The sequence below is a fragment of the Rattus rattus genome, chromosome 5 (genome assembly GCF_011064425.1).
Source record: "Rattus rattus isolate New Zealand chromosome 5, Rrattus_CSIRO_v1, whole genome shotgun sequence".
Lineage (NCBI taxonomy): Eukaryota > Metazoa > Chordata > Mammalia > Rodentia > Muridae > Rattus > Rattus rattus.
In genome coordinates, this window is record NC_046158.1 from 12,455,609 (window position 1) to 12,472,148 (window position 16,540).

Consider the following 16,540-nt stretch of genomic DNA (forward strand, 5'->3'; position numbering starts at 1 on the left):
GAGGCTGAGGATGGGGAGGAGGGAAGGTCCTTGTGGTGTGTGGTCTGAGGGTAGTGTGTTGTCTAAGGTGCAGTCTCTGGTTCCATTTTCCCTCAGCATCTGTCTCAGACCCTGGCTCAGGAAGCAGTGTTGCTCCCTGGTGGGTAGGAGGCCAGAGCTAGCATTGTTTTCTGCTTACAGCCCTAATCAATACAGAGGAGGAAGTTGGCTCTTGCCCACAGATGGGCAGACAGGAGGGACCAGAGGTGTTAATTGGGACTGGTTGACATGTGAGTTTCACAGACTCACCAAACTTATACTGGTACCCACTGGTAGGAGGATCAGGGCTAGAAGTACAAAGGAATGTGGCCCTGTAGACCAGGCAAGATCAATGGGCTGGGCACAGTGGCTCTGAATAGTAACAGCACCTTTTAAAAAAGGTAACGTTTTAATTTGAGCTAATTGTAGATTTATCACACACACACACACACACACACACACACACACACACAGACAGAGACACACACGCGCGCACATACACATAGACACACACACAGACACACACAGATACACGGACACACACAGACACACACAGACACACAGACACACACACAGACAGACAGACAGACACACACACACACACACACACACACACACACACACACACACACACACACACACACAAGTAGTATGGAGAGAGCATTGCATCCTTATCCAGCTTTCCCCTCATGGTGCCCTTCTGTGTAGCCCTGCAGACTTACTCGTCCTCACCCCACCCCCACTTCTGGCAACTGCTAGTACTTTCTGTATTTCTGTGATTTTGTTGTTTCAAGAATATTACATGAGTGGTACGCACCTCAGGGCTTTTTCTTCTCCACTGAGCAGTCCTTTGCAGATGATGTGGCAGTGACCATTTGCTTCTGTTATTGCTGAATTCAGGCGTGCATGCCTCAAAGATGTCCCGGTTTGGTTCTAAGCAACTACAATGAAGTACATTTTGTAATAAAGCAGGTCAGGAGTTCGTATTGCCATAGTGCATAGAAAAGATATACATTGTATCTATTCTATTAAGTGCGCTCTGTGCTTAAATCATTGAGTCTTTTTGTTGAGATCTTTTTGTTGGTGACAGCTGTGGAAGAAAGTGGTGCCTGGCGGTTTATTAGGACAACAATGAATTGGTCTACAATAGACTCGTCCTTCCACACACTTCTCTCTAGTCTGCTGTGCAGTTGATAGCCTGCTCTTCATGGTGGGGCTTCTTTCAGGGTTGAAGTTGGTCCTTTTAAGTTGCCGCCGCTCTACCAACGAATTAGCTGTGGCGTGCAAACCATTTGTTATCAACAGTGACCACCGTTTCACCAGGAGCAGGAAACGGCCTCAGGTCACAACTTTGTACATCCATTTGGAGGAAGCAGCTTGGTGTCTGTTCAAGTTTGATCATGAGGTCACAGTGATTCAGAGTCTCAGGCCTCGTTTCCAACTCTAGGTCTCCTGCTCTATCACTCCCCAGCTGCTCTCAGCTCCTCTGCTAGAATCTTTAGGGCCCGATTCCCCATGAAGGTTAACACCTTCTAGCCTGTGTGTGTGTTGATAGACCCACCCCGAGTTACCAATGCTTCTGCCTCTTAGCACAGTGAGTCCTCAGAAATCTTACTGTGTCCTTTGGGCTGGGCAGTACTGCGGTCATTTTGATACTGGGTGTGTGTGATGATTTCCCTGAGGCCCTTAGAGGAGAGCTCTGTTGTTGGTCCTTTCCCTTGTGAGGATTGGAGGCAGGCTTGTAGGGTGCCTGTCCGCCCCTCTGCTGCACACAGGGAACGTCCTGATGCTGAAGCCACCTCTGAGTTCCCACACTCCTGTAGGTAACCCCAGTAAACTCCCCATTCATCAGCCTGGACTCAGAAGCATCTTTCTTTGGTTTGTTGGTGCCGTGTCTGGGGTGAATAGATGTTTTTATATCTTCCCATTAAAGTCATGCAACACAGGTCACCACAGCAAGTTAGTAAGAATGTTTGGAATACTGAAGTAGTTACTGAGTTGTAGCAAAAGACAAAAGCAAGAAAGTGTTGTTGAAGTGGCTTAGCACACTTGATGGACATGGTTTATAAAAACTGTCTGAAGTACTGTAAGGTGCAGGTCAGGGGAGGCCAGTTTATCTAAATATCTCCCTGTGGAAAGTTTCCATACATCTTCAAAAACAGTTTCTGTGTGTGTGTGTGTGTGTGTGTGTGTGTGTGTGTCTGTGTGTGTATATGTCTGTGTGTATATGTCTCTGTGTGTGTGTGTGTGTGTCTGTGTGTGTATATGTCTGTGTGTGTGTGTCTGTGTGTGTGTGTGTCTGTGTACATGTGTGTGTGTGTGTGTATGTGTGTGTGGGGGTGTGTGTGTCTGTGTGTTTGTCTCTGTGTGTGTGTCTGTGTGTTTGTGTGTGTGTGTGTCTGTCTGTGTGTGTGTGTCTATGTGTGTGTGTGTCTGTGTACATGTGTGTGTGTGTGTGTCTGTGTGTGTATATGTCTGTGTGTGTGTGTATATGTCTCTGTGTGTGTGTCTGTGTGTCTGTGTGTGTATATGTCTGTGTGTGTGTGTCTATGTGTGTGTGTGTCTGTGTGTCTGTGTGTGTAGCTAAAGAGTGTAGTAACCAGGCTATATTATGGCCCCATGTTTAGGGGTTTTTAAAGAACTGTAATCCACTGCAGTGTGCAGAGACCTCCGTCTCTGCTGGCATTTGGGCTTGTCATTATCTTCATTTACCTGTCCCCACAGGCAATGGACTGCCTGTGATATATTGAAATCATTGTAATTTGATGCGTGCTTTCTGATGACGTGATAATGGACATTTGGTATCAAACACTTCAACTAGACCTGAGCTGAGAATGTAGCTCAGAGATAGGGCATTTCCTGTCATGCATGAGACCCTAGTTCAATGGCTGCTTTCATAAAGAGACAGAAATTAGCAGACTACACAGAGATTCAGTTCATGGGCTATGACTCAGCAGCTGGCAAAGCATTAGACCTTTATTTTGTGTTTTTCTTTAAAAAATTTTAAATACTGTGTGTATGTATGTATGTGTGTATGTATGTATGTATGTATGTATGTATGTATGTATGTATGTATGTATGTATGTATGTGCCTATACATATACAAGTATGTTCACACCACAGCAGATAGCCTGTAGAAATTGGTTCTCTCTGACCATGTGAGTCCTGGGGATTGAACCTGTCACCAGGTTTGGTAGCAAGTGACTTTACTCACTGTGTCGTCTCAGTGGCACTCTGTCTTTTAAAAAATAAATTAAAAGAAGATTACGTACTGTGGGGTTTGCTCATAGATACAAGCCTTATAAATTAAATTTGGAAATTTTTCTTTTCTAGAAGTTACTACATCAAAATGACAGTTCTTGATATGTTCAGTTATGTTCTGGACTGAATCTGTCTCTAATACTGGAGATTTATTCTTGTGAGGAGTTTAAAAAATTCAAGATTCAGCTGTCACAGGGATATTCAGGTCATCGGTGTCCTCCTGGACGAGTTGTAGCGTGGGCTTGGTCTGAAGTTCCTGGGTGGCCTCTACCTAGCCTCGCTTATCTTCTGTTTTGTTTGCCATTGTTACTAGAGGTCAGTTTTGCTAATCTCTTCAAAGAGTCAACTCTATCTTGCTTCTCAGAATTTTTGAAAACCTATTCTGCTCTTATGTCCAATCTGTTTTAAGTTCTTTTACTTTTTCCCCAGTCTTTGCAGTGAAAATTTAGACTCGTGACCTGACATGGTTTGCCTTTTTCAATGTATACATTCAGGTTTCCAGTGCTGTATGTTTGCCTGTTTGCACTGCCTTTTAACGCACTGTCAGTGTCCCTCAGCTCTGCGTGTCGCTGAGTCTGCACTGGGTTTCCACTGTGGCTCAGGCGCTGCTCAGAGGTGTGCCTACTTTCCAAGTGCTTGGAGGTTTTCCAGACCCTTGTCATTTCCACTTTGATTTTATTGTGGTCTGAGAGCACATCAGTCCGATTTCGATTTTATAACTGTGTTAAGATTCCTTCTGCACAAATTTGCTTTATGTTGACTTGAAAAGACTGCATATAATGCTGGACAGAACATTCCTTAGTCCTTTTGTTAGCTGCATTATTCCAGAAAACATTCTTATTTTCTCTTTGCCTTCTTAATTGTTCAGAGAGTAGCACTGAAGGTTTTAATTCTTACTTGAACTCTGTAGATCTCCCTTCCAGCTTACTGTTTTTCTGTTTTATTCAGACCATACCGTATGGTAGGAATTAAATCAGCTATCTGATTTTTTTTGTTTAACCAAGGTGTATTTTCTGCCTTAATTGTATTACTTAAACGTATTTTAGGATTCCATTTTGATTAATCCACAGTATTCTTAAAACTTTTTATTTATTTAATATTTTATGTGTTTGGTTGTCTTGCCTGCATGTGTATCCGTGCAGCATGTGTATCCGTGCAGCATGTGTATCCGTGCAGCATGTGTATCCGTGCAGCATGTGTATCCGTGCAGCATGTGTATCCATGCAGCATGTGCATGCAGTGCCTGCAGAATCCAGAAGAGGGCGTAGGATGCCCTGGAACGAGAGTTACAGACAGTCATGAGCTGCCATGCGGTGCTGGGAGTCAAATCGGAGTCTGATGGATGAACAACCAGTGGTCTTAACCATGGCACTGTCTTTCCAGCCCACACACCCTTTTAAGGCCTTTTTTTTTTCTTTTTGAGACAGGGTTTCTCTGTGTAGCCCTGGCTGTTCTAGAACTCCCTCTGTGGACCAGGCCATCCTGGAACTCAGAGATGCGCCTGCCTCTGCCTCCCCAGTGCTGGGATTAACGCCATGCGCCACCACACCCGGGTCTACAGCTTTCTTTTTTTTTTCTTTGTATGTGCATTTCTTATATAGTTTTGTTGCGGTTTCTTAGAGTGTTGCATTTGTGAATGCAAAACTTGCCCCAGTCTCCTGACGGTGTTTTATTAGTTTACAGGAGGAGAAACTAGATTTTACAGAATTCAAAGGAAGAAGGAAACTTCCTCTTCGCTCATTAGAGGATGTCCTGATTTCCTCTTCATTCCGGAAGGGGATTTTCTCAGCTGATAGTTTTCTTCCAGTCTCTAAACTGCACAGCTCCTGCTGTCCTGCGTGGTTTGTAATGCGAAACTCGTGAATTGCTTTCCGCCATGTCAGGGTGTGTGTCTGTCTACCTTAGGACTTTGTTTTTAGTTTTGTGGAGGGTGGCCGTGCTTGCCGTGTCTTGCGTGGACGGTCCGAGAGTTGGTGCTGTGAGAGTCTATTCAGTATCTTCACTCTGCTGGTTTACGTGTTTTCCATATTTGCAGACATTCTATCTTTGAGTAGTTTCAGCCTGTTAAACCTGAGAATCATGAGAGAAAGGCCAGTTCCACAATTTTTGAGCCAATTTTGAAACAAGCTTTAATTAAACACTGGCCAGGAGATGGGGTCTGGTGGGGCCCATTCTTGGGTCCCAGGAAATGGTGACAAGTCATGCTTTGCAGTGGCTTAAAAAGCCAAAACCATAGGGCCACTGTATCCCCCACCAGGTCCAATCACGGGCAAACGTGCATCCTGATGTATTTCTTGCTCATGCCTTCCACCCACATGTGATCAAGCACGCCCGGTGTATTTAGGCCAGACAAACTTGTTTAGGGAGTGAAACCATGTGGCTTGTTACCACCCCTGAACAATGTCCTCCGGCATGCAGGAAGTATCTGTCCTTAGGCCTGGGGCTCACAGGTTAGACGTATTTTTGTTTCATAGATCTCTTAGGCACAATAACTAAAACATAATTTGAAACATTAAAAACTTAAAATATTACCACCTTGAGTTGCATCCTGAGTCAAATCCTTGACTCTGTGATGGGTACCTGTTTATATTGGGCTCTAATAACTGTTAGCTTAATGGTACCCAGGCACAAATTATCATCTAGTCCAGACATTGATGATGCAAGAGTCAATGGCGGTTAGCGGAAACAGGAGCGTGGGCACACCCACAGTTACTTGCTGTTGGGTATGTTTTCAGGGTCTGTTCTTCCTACTGAGATCCCCTGAGCCTGGGCTTATACACGGGAAAGGCGGGGAGCCCCGGGTCTGCTCTTCTTGCCTTCTTGGAGTGGGGATGGGGCCTGAGGCTGGGAGAAAGCTCAAGTATCTTTGGATGAGACTCAGAAAGTCTGTGTCTGTGGAAACCAGCAGCAGCTTCTTTGGGGACACCAGCACCTGGAAAGTGGATGACAAAGCAGTCCTGGCTGGTGATGCCTCTGCTGCTGTGCCTGCTGCCATTGAGCAGGCTGCCTCCTGGGCCTGCCCTGCGGAGCTGCTCTTTGCCCTGGATAAGCCAGAGCTGGGGTATGTGATACAGACAGCCTTTCCCAGTAGAGCGCCCTGAGCTAAGGAGTAGGTTGCAAGGGCACGGGTGTTTGATCCTGCCTCTAAGTGCCCATACAGCTGGGCACATCTGAACAGTGTCTCACGGGAGTCCGAGCACAGACATGCCACTTTTCTATGACCTCTGTGTCAGGGATAAAGGACGATATGCAGATAGTCTGGGCAAGCAGACAGGCCATGTCTATGACTCAAATTGCTGTCCCTTAGACCTTCTAGATTTTGGTCACAGGAGCCTATAACTAAGTTCCTCTAGGCATGACTTGCTGAGCCTTGAGTGTGAGTTGGGTGAGAGTGGAGAGGTATCCTTAGCTGTCTAGCCTAGTGGCTGAATAGATGGCTCTAGTCTTAGCCCTTATCAGGGACAGAGGCTCCTCTTAAACATCCATTGCAGGAGTGGTGGCCCATGAGAGATAGATTTCCTTTTCCTTTACACACACGCGCGCACACACACATACACACACACACACACACACACGCGCGCGCGCGCACACACACACACACACACGCACACACACACTGCTAATCTATTGCCCAAACTTAGATGTTTCTGAGTGTCAGAGGCTGCCGATAGCAATGTTGGGATAGCATAGTCCTGCTGTCTGTCCTGACAGCTGGAGACACACAGTCAATCGATGTTGCCCCGTTGCTGGAACTTTACGTAATGGGAGCTTCAGAGTAGAGCTGCTAGCTCTGCTCAGAGGACCCTTAACCCTCATGCTGGCAACACTGTTCTGAGAGACAGCATTGGAGCTCAGCGAGTCTCGCGCGTGCCTTCTAGGCAGAAACTATGTACACAGGCATGGGGCTAATGGGTGCTGTGAGCTTTGTGCTCACCCCCCACCCACGTTTGGTACGGGTACCCCAAGGAGCCAGTGTAGGTGGATGGGACAGAAAGAAGCAGAGAGGGTGTGCAGATGCCAGCCAAGTGTCCCCGGGTGTGGGGCCTGAGGACATCGGTTTTCAGTCAACTCTGGCATTCCTGCTGGTGTGGCTGGGCTCAAAGGATGAGAGAGCTGCAGATCTTGAGAGCGGCTACCTTGGGGCCCAACACGCTGCTGCTGACAGGTGCTGGTCAGTCAGCTGCTTTGCTAACTCCTGGTTTATGGGTTTGTGGCCCTGGATATGCAGCTGGGACTTGAGACTGGAGGTTAGCCTGTCCCTTTTCCATGCCTCTGTTCCTGGGAGGGCTTCTCACTGCTATAGTTCACCAGGGAAATGATGTTGTGTCTGCCTGAGGACCTACGTCTACACATGTGTCCACATGGCATTGTGTGTCCCTGTGTCCATGGATGTACCTCTTGCCTGGGACTGTGTCTACCTGTCTGGGCCGTCTGGGCTATGCTTTTGCGTTCCCATGCCCTTGGCATGCCTCTGTGTCTTGCTGTAGCTGCATATACAGAGGTGTCATGGCATGGAAATGATTGCCCGCAGTTAACACTGGATGTATGTTGAGGTTTTGAGACCCTGTACATTCCATAAACAAGGTAAAATTTTGCATTTAAATTTCTTTTGTAAGATTGAAGCTTATGGAGGTACACATCCTACCTCCTTCAGTTCCGTAGTATACATTCGCTGGTGCTTATGTGTGCATGGAGTTGTATGCCACGGCCTGATGTAGAACACTCACATCACCCCTGAAGAAGCTTTGTGCCCCCCGGAGGGTCTCACGGTGCCCAACCCGACTTGGTGGCACTGCTGCAAGTGCAAGCCTGCCTGTTTTTGTTATTTCTGTAAAACCAGGGCCCCATGTATGCTCTGCAAACACTACCAGTTGAACCACACTGCCAGTCCTGTTTTAAGCTTGTTATATACTAATGCATGCAGGACTATTTAACTTTGCATACTCAGCCATTTTAACCAGAGTACAATGTGCTCATCGTATGCGTGTTCCATGATTATTATATTATATATTATATTATACTCAGCCATTTTAACCAGAGTACAATGTGCCCATCGTATGCGTGTTCCATGATGATTTTTCCCCTTTCTTTTTAAAAGCAGTAGGCTATTTCTGACTTTGACTTTTATGAAGAGCTATGTGAACATGCCTGCATATCTTGTCTATATAGTTAGAAGTGGCTTCCTGAGTCACAGGGCTGCTCATTTTAACATTTACTGGAATTAGCCAGGCGCTCTCTGAAATGATTCTGCAAATTTTTCTTCCTGCAGCAGAGCTGTTGGGAGAAACAGCACCAGGCTTAACATAGCCTGCTCAGCTTGGGGTGTGAATTTCCCTGGCTGCCAATGGTTCCGAATAGCTTTCCCCAGTTCTTACGACTTTTTGATTTTTCTGATAAGCATTTTATAATTCTCATGTGGTATATGGGGATTTATTTTTATTCAATGTCAATTGTTTTCTGCTACATGCACTGGAAGTGCCTTTGCCCTTTCTCTACCTTCTCTTTCTTTTTTCTGCTGTGTGTGTGTGTGTGTGTGTGTGTGTGTGTGTGTGTGTGTGTGTGTGTGTGTTGGTGGTGATTGAACCTAGGTCTTGTACATGCTAGGCAACTATCCTACCACAAAACTGCATTCCAGTCCTCTTCTTACTTTTAATTTTGTGACAGGGTCTCACTAAGTTACGTGTGCTCATCTCGACCTTGCTCTGTAGCTCAAGATGGCCTAGAACGTGGTCTTCATGCTTCAGCCATCCAAGTAGCTGAGATCACAGGCCTGCATCTTTAGGCCACGCTAAAAATAAATTTTTTCATTTTCTTGATAGTGATAGGGTGTTATAGTAAGATTTTTTAATTATTACTTTGTAGTTTGATTATTGTGATCCTTGACATCCTTCAGTTTTTAATATCAGTTTTCTTTTTAAATTTATCTATATAGACATAGATATAGATATAGATATAGATATAGATATAGATATAGATATAGATATAGATATAGATATAGATATAGAACTGGAGTTAGGGATGATAGTGTTCTGCTATATAGGTGCTGGGAGTCAAACCCAGGCCTTTTGCAAGGGCCTATCCAGTCCTTCATTCTATTAACAATATAATTCTTTTACAACTTGATTTTTTTCAAAAACAAACAAACAAACAAACAAACTGCAAACACCTGTTAATAAAGGTCTTAAATAATGAAAAAAAACAGTATAATTCTATCCTACTCTTTTTTCAAAAGAAAGATTTATTTGCTTTTGTTCAATGCAGCTTAGAAAGATTTATTTATTTTATGTGTGTGAGTATTCTTTCTGTTTAGTTCAGAAAGATTTATTTTATGTGCGTGTCAATTTCTGTTCAGCTCAGAAATATTTATTTATTTGTGTGTGTGAATTTTTTCGTGTGTATATGTGTACTATGTGTGTGCCTAGTTCTCAAAGAGGCCAGAGGAGGGTATGGGATCCCCTCCAATCGGAGTTGTATACGATGGTGAGCTGGGAATCGAACCTGGGCCTTTACAAGAACAGCAGGTGCTCTTTAACAACTGAGCCATCTCTTCATCCCTAGATGTTCTCAAGTGTGTTCCAAGACTCCTTGTCCTGGGGCAGGCTGGTCCCGTGACTCTGTAGCCAGGGGAAAGGAGAACAGTAAACAGCCTAAGGGGATTAAAAGCACTGCACCTTTGAGAACATCTAGGAGACAAACCATTTCCAACAGACGTTAGTGTTGTCTATTCCGTGGTATAAAAGCACCAGCTGAGGTAAAATCTGAAAGCTGGAGGCTCATCTCTAAGGAGACCTCTGCCTAGAACGCTGAGGTGAAAGCTCTTGCTGTGTCAGCAATTCATTTCTGCTGGATGCTGGGAGTATTCAGCGTGGTGACTCACCTGCTTGCCACTTGCCACTTGCTCTAGGCTTGCTTGCTGTAAGTGTGGTTTTTAGAGGACGGTGTGAGCAATCAGCTCATCCTGCTTTTTTTTTTTTTTAACTGCATTTGTGTATCCCATATATATGTGCTCTTTCTCTTTTTTTCATTTGTCCTACAATACTTTTAATCTTTCTCTATAATTTCCTCATGAGTTGTTGCTTATTCAGGAGCCTGTTGTCTAATTTCCCTTCGTTTGTATGATTTTCATAGTTGTTGACTCTAGTCTTCTTTCATTGTGGTTAGAAAAGACGCATGCTGTGATTGTGATGGCGAGAGTATGGTCTCTCCTGGAGGGTGTCTTTTTGTGATGAGACAGCTGTAAATATGAACTGTGGTTTGTTCTATAGCTATGTTAGGTCCATCTGGTCTAGACCTCATTTAATGGATGTTCTGTTTTGATTTCTGTGTGGGAGGTGTGCCCATTTGATGAAAGTGGGGTTCTCATTGCAGTGGAACCTTCTCTCCTGTAGATCTTGTATTTGCCTCATGCCCTTCTTTGGCTCTGTGATGGTTCCGTGTATGTTTATAGTCATTGTCTTCTCTTGCTGGCCCCTCCTTTCATTATGGTCCAGTTCCCTTCTTGGGTTTTCTTTGTCCTGTTTGTGAGATTACTTCAGGCCATGTGAGCTTCTCCAAGTTGGCATATAGTTGGGTCTTATTTTTAAATCCATTTAGCCAGTCTATTGAGGGGTTTACTTAAAGATCACTATTTATAGGTAACAAGAGACTCCTGTCATTAATTACCTCTTGGCTGTTATATAAGCTTTTTTTTTCTAATTTCTTGAACTAATCTTTAGAGTCTGATCGTTTCCATAGTGAGGAGCATCTCTTTCCTTCCTCATTTGTATGGCTTCTCTACTCATAAGTTCTACATTTCTGTATATTTCATGATGGCTGTGTTCACATAGATGAATGCTTTCCTTAATCCTGTGTCATACGGCTGGTCTGGGGGTAGTTCCTTTAGCGTTTGCTTATGTGAGGCAGACTTTATTTCTTTGCTTCTGAGGGTAGCTTTGCTGGGTACAGTAGGTGTAGCACATTATACCCTTTTGACACTCTGAATGTATCCTACTATCTCTCTGCCTCCACGGTCTGTCCCAAGGCGGCTCCCAGAATGCAATGGGAGCCCTTCATCTGTAATTCTTTAATAAGGAGTTGGAGAATTCTCCTTTGGCCTTTAACCTTTGACGGTTAGGTTCTAATGTGTCTTGGAGAGAACTGAGTTCTACCATCTTCGAGACCAGTTTATGTCGCCATCATCAACTAGCTCTTCTTATTTCATTCACTAACTTCTTCAACATCAAGTATTCTGTTTGATTCTGGGTTGACTGTTGGGCTGGGCGTGGGTGCCTAAAAGTGCTGTAAGCCAGTGGTTTTGTGCTGGCTTATCTGAAGCAGGACCATACCTGGCTGGTTGTTGAGCTGGCTTTGGCTGTATCTGACTGCTTCTGACTGGCTGACTACAGCAGGGTGTGTGTGGGATTGGCAGGTATCTGGTCGTAGGCCCACATAGCTGTGTGCTGTTCTCTTTAGAGGGAGGGGCAAGGGTACTGCCTGGCCACTTGTTAGGTCAGGGGTAGTACTTGTGGGTGTCCTGGGCTACTGACTGCACACTTCCTTTCTGTGCAAGTTGGCCTGTATCTGAGAGATGGAGGCAACGTGAGTTTAGATGCCAAGTCTCAGGGTTTCTTTTGACTCAATGCTCTGAGCAGCACTTGGATTACGGTGTCACAGCCATTTCTGTGTACCTGATGGAGTGAAGGTAGAGTCTGAGAAGTGAAGATCACCATGGCAACTATCCCAGGGTCAGATGTAATATTCTCAAAGAGTGGATCCAGTTTCAAGGCGATGTGGAACTGTCTCCGCACAGGTCACAGAGTGGACAGAGTGGGCTGCTGCTCTGGCAGTGAAGCCATATGAACTCTGAGTTCAGGTCTGTGAGGACTGAGGGACTGTCCTGTGCAGGCACTTGCAGCACAGCACAGAACAAACTGGTCTGATGGGGCCAGGGCAGGGGCCTTACTTTCTCTCAATAGGATGTTACTGGTTTTTATGCTTAGTTAATTAAAAATATCTGTCTTCAAGGTCAGAAAACTCACTAGTTCATGGCATGTCAGTCTAGTCAGAAGGACGGCTTTCCTTGACCCCTGGGAGCCAGGCAGTGGGGGTGGGGAGTGGGGGGGGAGGACCAGACATGAATTGTTTACTTCTTGTTGCTGTGATAAATACTAGGACAGACATATCTATGGAAGGACCCGCTGGCTCACGGCTCCAGCCTTGCTGCTCACGTCACTCCATGGTGATGTTCTCCTGAGACCCTGAATCCCTTAGAGTAGCATGAGGAAGGGGATGGGGGAGTGGCTTGGGCATGTCTCAGAATCCAGTGTCCCTCTGCTGCTGCATATTGCCATTTCTTACAGAGCAGCAGGAAGTCGTTAGGGTTGACTTGGGAATATGGTTCAAGCACGGGCTCAGCTGGAGTAAGGGTAGCTGCTACTCAGATGATGGGCTAAGTGCCCACTCAGACGCTGTCTTCGATCTAGGGACAGCGTACAGATGAAGTCCTTGTCAGTACTCCTTTGGGAGTCCGTTCTGTCCCTCTTTGCCTGGCTGTGATCTGCTTTGGCTTGTGGTTGGGTGGTAAGGGACAAAGGAAAGCATGTGTCACTACTCTTGAGAGAAGTGGTACAGGGTGGTGTGTGTGTTGTTGTCCATGGACTCACACAGGGGCTGGGTTGAGTGTTACTTTTTCACAGACTCCATGTGGAGACTGTTACATTCTTTGTCATTGTTCTTGCCAGGATTCTTGCCACAGCTGGAACTGACTTTGATCTGCGCACCCTGAGGGCTGTGCGTGTGCTTAGGCCCCTGAAGCTGGTGTCTGGAATTCCAAGTAAGTCTAGCGAAGACAGCCAGGCCCCATATAATTCTTCCTCATCAAAGCTGAGTATTGGGCCTTTTGAACACTTTGGGAGGGAGTGTTGGGAGCCTTGTGATACTAAACATATACTGCACCACTGAACTGCACCCTTACCCATGAGAGGTCTACTTTTGACATCAAGAAAAAAGAAATGGGCAGGTGTTACCTTTTGCTGCTGTGATAAGCGTCACTGCCACCAAACAGCTTATGGGAGTTTATTTTCACTTACAGTACCAGAGGGTTCAAGCCCATCATGGTGGGGGAGCATAGCAGCAAGAGGTAGGGGCAGTAAGTCCAAAGATCACATCTCAAAGACCCATGGGAAGCAGAGAGAGAAAACAGGAAATGAGCCAGGCTATGCTCTAAAGTTCAGTAACCTTACCAAACGATGCTGCAAACTGGGGACCAGGAACTCAAATACTTCAGTTCATAGGGAACATTTCTGATTCAAACCATGAGGACATTTTCAGTTCATTCTTTCCAAATGGCCCTGTTATTTTTTCCTGGCTTGTGTTTCTACCTCTTAGCTTTATTTTCTGGGAGTGCAAAACAGAGATCAAGCAAGGTGGTAGTTTAGGGGGATGTCTAAGGCTACCTCGGTTTAGCCCCAGAAGGACTGGTGCTGAGGTAGTCATCAAGGAGTCAGATGTGGGCAGAGGATGCCTGATGGGTTCAGACTTTTCTCACGACTGACGATTCTCTTGGTTTAGTAGATTTGACTTTACACTTGCTAAGGGCCTGGGCAGGGAGGGACTCAGTGTTGTGTTGTCCTGAGACTACAAGAGAACCATTGGTTGGCTTCCTGTTCTGCTCAGAATAGGCAAGCGTTCAGCTCCATGTCTGAGAGCTGAGGCCAAGATGGAAAGATGAGGATTGAGCATTGTCTGGGCTCTCTGTCCTCAGCCAGGGGCAGAACACTTCTGGTTTTGGAGAATTCCTCTCTTTCCTAAGGAGATGGATCGGCTAGGAAACTCTACACTTACCTCCCAGGATCCCCTCCTCCGTACCCCCCAGACACACACACACACACACACACACACACACACACACACACACACACACCCCTCTTCCCTCTTTTTTTTTCTTTTTTTCATTTTATTAACTTGGGCTTATTTACATTTCAATTGTTATTCCCTTTCCCAGTTTCCGGTCAACATTCCCTAGCCCCCTCCCCCCTCCCTTCTCTATGGGTGTTCCCCTCCCCATCCTCCCCCCATTAGCGCCCTCTGCCCAACAATCACGTTCACTGGGGGTTCAGTCTTGGCAGGACCAAGGTCTTCCCCTTGCACTGGTGCTCTTACTAGGATATTCATTGCTACCTATGAGGTTCTTAGGATGTGTCTTTCTCTTCTGTGTGTTTCAGTCTCCTTTTCCCTTAGGGTTTTCTGCTCTCTTCAGACACTGAATTCTCCCTTCCCTCTCTTGCCCTGCCCATTCCTTGTCCTGACATCGCCTGTTGTCTTCCTTCTCCCCACTTCCAGACACCACGCACCCACTTCCCCTCAAGGCTCCCCACTTTGCCCTAGAGGACTGCTTGTTTTGCCCTCATAGGCACTCACTGTGAAGCCCTCCTCCCTCTGCCGCCTGCCCCTTCTGCTCTCCGACTCTCCCTGTGCTGTCTTCTGACTCCAGGCTTGCAGGTGGTGCTCAAGTCCATCATGAAGGCCATGGTCCCGCTGCTGCAGATTGGGCTGCTGCTCTTCTTCGCCATCCTCATGTTTGCTATCATCGGCCTCGAGTTCTATATGGGCAAATTCCATAAGGCCTGCTTCCCCAACAGCACAGGTGAGCCCTGCTCTAGAGCCGGAGGGGCGTCTGAGCTTCCAGACCAGGAAGTAAAACTTATATCCTAGTAGCTTGATTAATAGTGATAAGTAGATCACCATATGGATGAAATAACACTATAAAAACATCTATGAAGGAAACAAATGTATTCAGTACAGAATAGCTTGGGGTATGCTCTGCCAAAGGCCCCGGGGGCAGCCTTTCTGCCACAGTTGACAGATGACAGAGATCTGAACAGAGTGAGGACAAGCTGTTTGGCCACCCAGACGGAGCGCCCCAGTTTTAGGGACAGTAAGTGCACGGTGCACAGTGGAAGACAACTGAGAGGGAGGAAGCAGTTTAGTTTCAGGGTTGAGGTTAAGAACTTGAGCCTTGTATGGGGAATGGGAAGCGTGGAGGGAGGGCTTTGAACTTGGTGTGGCATCTTCTGGTCCTCCTGGTGCAGCAGAGAGGCAATAGCAGAAGGAAGTAGGGTAGGAGAGAGGCTGGCACAGGGACAGCGCTGGCAGGCGGCCCTGAGTGCTCCAAGAGTGTAGCTGCAGTGAGTTCCACTCACAGGTTGGGCATGTCCTGGGCTGAAGCCGGAGGGTGTTTGGAAGGCCGAGGCATATTTAAATGAAATGGGAGAACCACATCTGTTAGATCTTTTAGATGTAGAGAAAGCTTTTGCTAAAATATGAATCATTCATTATTAGAAAAAAACTTTTGTTAAACTGGAAGTAAGATATTTTGTCAAATCCCTGCAAATATTAAATATCCTGTTCAGAGCTTTTCCTTTAAAGTAGAAAACAAAACCTATTGTCTATATTATGTTGGGAGTTATGGCGGAACCATGAGACAAGAAGGTGAAGGAAAATCGTGTCATGAGTTACAGAGGAGGGAACAGAACTGTCATCATGCAACTGGCCACAGATACTCAATCGATGGGACTTCTGAAGGCCTTAATCAAGCAAATTGGGAGGGAAATAAATTTAATAATCATTTATCAGGCTTTTCTTAGTTCCTCTCCCTTTCCCCAGGCTGGGAGAGGAAAGTCAGGCTTGGCTTACGAGGGTGTCTGCTCCCTGTGGGTTTCAGGATAAAGGGCTCCATCCTGAGCCTGTTTGCATGGTAACGGGAAGGTTCCAGGAGAGAGGGGGAGGGGAGCCAGGAGCTGCAGAGGGCAGACCACTGAGGTGGAGGCGGCTGTAGGGTTAGTGAGAGGGTAGATCCGGGGCAGGGGTGCTGAAGGGTGGGCGGGACTCGCAGGAGACTTAGGTCTCAGGTTTGCTTTACTCTCCTTACAGATGCAGAGCCTGTGGGTGACTTTCCTTGTGGCAAGGAGCCCCCTGCTCGTCTGTGTGACAGTGACACTGAATGCCGGGAGTACTGGCCAGGACCCAACTTTGGCATCACCAATTTTGACAACATCCTGTTTGCCATCTTGACCGTGTTCCAGTGTATCACCATGGAGGGCTGGACTGACATCCTGTACAATGTGAGTTGCATCTTGGCCCTAGCCATGGTGGTGAGGTCTGGAGCTCTCAGGATCTGAGGGGTCTCTCTTAGGGATGCTTGTGACTGAGAGCACTTGCCCAGTCCCATTCTCCTCCTCTAACGTGTGTTAGAGGTCCCTCTCTCCAGGCGTTTTAGTATCGA

The 16,540-nt window shown here is 46.2% G+C and overlaps 1 protein-coding gene across 2 annotated transcripts in view; it reads left to right on the forward strand.

The window, feature by feature from the left end:
• Window positions 1–16,540, forward strand: part of Cacna1b (calcium voltage-gated channel subunit alpha1 B) — a 163,757-nt gene that overhangs the window by 13,664 nt on the left and 133,553 nt on the right. For both annotated transcript variants that reach the window (XM_032903164.1, XM_032903165.1), the window contains exons 4-6: window positions 12,999–13,090; window positions 14,750–14,902; window positions 16,189–16,379. In XM_032903164.1, the coding sequence (XP_032759055.1) occupies window positions 12,999–13,090; window positions 14,750–14,902; window positions 16,189–16,379 (436 nt within the window). The remainder of the gene's footprint in view (window positions 1–12,998; window positions 13,091–14,749; window positions 14,903–16,188; window positions 16,380–16,540) is intronic.